At 44.9% G+C, this 2,384-nt stretch overlaps 1 protein-coding gene across 1 annotated transcript; it reads left to right on the forward strand.

Annotated features, from left to right (window-relative positions):
• Window positions 1-413: 413 nt before the first annotated feature.
• Window positions 414-1,960, forward strand: LOC126672387 (uncharacterized). The gene is made up of 2 exons (XM_050366337.1): window positions 414-1,050; window positions 1,290-1,960. The coding sequence occupies exons 1-2, from the start codon at window positions 414-416 to the stop codon at window positions 1,958-1,960; spliced, it is 1,308 nt and encodes a 435-aa protein (XP_050222294.1).
• Window positions 1,961-2,384: the final 424 nt, after the last annotated feature.

Consider the following 2,384-nt stretch of genomic DNA (forward strand, 5'->3'; position numbering starts at 1 on the left):
TGCCATTTGGGCTGAAAAACGCAGGAGCAACTTACCAACGGCTGAACTTCATGTTTAAAGACCAATTGGGAAGGAACATAGAGGTCTATGTGGACGATTTGATCATAAAAAGCAGTACACCAGAAGAGCACGCCAAGGACTTGGAAGAAACCTTTGCGGTATTGAACAAATTTAACATGAAGTTAAATCTGGAGAAGTGCGCGTTTGGCATTAAAGCCGGAAAGTTCCTGGGGTACTTAGTGAGTCAGAGAGGCATAGAGGCGAACCCAGAAAAGATTCAAGCCATCCTAGACATGGTGGCACCGCGAAGCATCAGAGAAGTCTAGAAATTGAACGGAAGGGTGACAGCGTTGGGACGATTTGTTTCTTCATCTGCAAAGAGATGTCTCCCCTTTTTCAAACAACTGCGCAACATGAAAAAATTCGAATGGAATGAGGAATGTCAGAAAGTGTTTGAGGAATTGAAGATCTTTTTGACCAGCCCGCCGTTACTCAGTTGGCCAAAGACAGGAGAAGTTCTGTACTTGTACCTATCAGCAGGTAAAGAAACGATCGCGTCGGTACTAGTAAGAGAAGAAGAAGAAGAGCAGTTGCCCATTTACTACTCCAGCAGAACGTTGAAAGGCGCAGAACTAAATTACCCGACAATTGACAAGTTGGCATTAATGGTGGTAGTAGCAGCGAAGAAGTTAAGGCCATATTTTCAAGGGCATACGGTCATTATACGCACTAATCAACCTCTGAGGAAGGCATTGCAGAGGCCGGAAACTTCGGGAAGGATGGTTAGCTGGTCCATCCAGTTGGGAGAGCATGATATAAGATATGAGCCAAGGAAAACATTGAAGGCGCAAGCACTTGCAGACTTTGTAGTAGAGATGACGGAGAAACCAGACACCGAAGAACCCAGAGAAGCAGTTACTTGGAATCTCTACGTAGACGGAGCGTCCAATGACCTCGGAGCCGGAGCAGGTGTTATCTTGGAAGGACCGATGGGAATAACAATCAAGTATGTAGTACACTTGAAATTTAAAACAACCAATAACGTGGCAGGTATGATATCAGTCCATAATTTAAATATAAACACAATTTATCGCAATAAACTAATAGTATTGCAGAATATGAAGCTCTCATAACAGGATTGTCAATTGCGAAAGCAATGAAAACCGAAGTCCTACGAGTCCATAGCGATTCCCAGTTAGTCACAAGACAAATAGGAGGACAATTTCAAGCAAAAGAGGCGAAGATGGCAAGATATATGGAGAAAGCAAAATAAATCTTGAATGACATAGAGAGATTCGGAGGTGAATGGGAGATTTTCCCCATAGCCAAAGAAGAGAATGCAGCCGCAGATGCAATCTCCAAAGCAGCAGCTGCGAAGAACCAGCGTTTCATGGAGATGAAAATGAAAGAAGAACGCTCGACTTCTTCTGTAGACGCAGAGGAGGAAGTGTTACCTATCGAAGAAGTAGACACCTGGATGCAGAAACTATTGGCATACCTAGCAGACAGCACTCTCCCAGAGCAAACAGCTGAAGCAGCAAAAGTAGTTCGACAGTCGGCATCGTACTCAGTCTTAGAAGGAGTACTCTACAGGGCATCAGCTACGCACCAGTGGTCCCGATGCCTGACAAAGACAGAAGGCCTATATGTTATGCAGGAAATTCACGAGGGAATCTGCGGGGCTCATGAGGCATCAGCAGCCTTGGTTAGGAAAGCATCCTTACAAGGTTTCTACTGGTTATCCATGAAGAAAGATGCAGAAGACCTGGTACTTAAATGTGATAAGTGTCAGAAGTTCGGGGCAGTGATACGAACACCCGCATCTGAGCAACACCCCATCGGTAGTCCATGGCCATTCATGACTTGGGGCGTAGACATACTGGGACCTTTCCCCCCAGCGCCGGGACAAGTAAAGTTCATCGTGGTAGCCGTAGATCACTTTACCAAATGGTGGAGGTAGAGCCAATGAAGACGATCACCACGGAGAAGATTCAAACTTGGCTATCAAGAGAAGTCATGGGAAGGTAAAACATTTTATTTTTTACCATATACTCATATAAAGTTGCATGTTACTAATATAAATGGACAGGTTTGGCATACCACATTCCTTAGTCACTGACAACGGGAAGCAGTTCGATTGCCGCAAGTTCAGAGCATACTGTGAAGGGTTGAACATATGGCTGAAGTTCACCTCAGTAGCCCATCCGCAGACGAATGGACTTACCGAAGTCACAAACAGAACTATCCTCACAGGAATAATCAAGAGACTTGATGATCTGAAGGGAAAATGGGCAGATGAGCTATACAAAGTCATCTGGGCGTATCGCAGCACACCCAGAAAAGCCACTGGCGAAACTCCCTTTAGTCTGGTGTATGGCACAGAA

The sequence above is a fragment of the Mercurialis annua genome, linkage group LG3 (genome assembly GCF_937616625.2).
Source record: "Mercurialis annua linkage group LG3, ddMerAnnu1.2, whole genome shotgun sequence".
Lineage (NCBI taxonomy): Eukaryota > Viridiplantae > Streptophyta > Magnoliopsida > Malpighiales > Euphorbiaceae > Mercurialis > Mercurialis annua.

Bases quoted from the DNA above. Each gene is read 5' to 3' on its own strand.
- LOC126672387 (XM_050366337.1), top strand. From the start codon at position 414: ATGAAAAAATTCGAATGGAATGAGGAATGTCAGAAAGTGTTTGAGGAA. The intron at 1,051-1,289 runs GTATGATATCAG...TGAATGACATAG, and splicing joins AACAACCAATAACGTGGCAG to AGAGATTCGGAGGTGAATGG.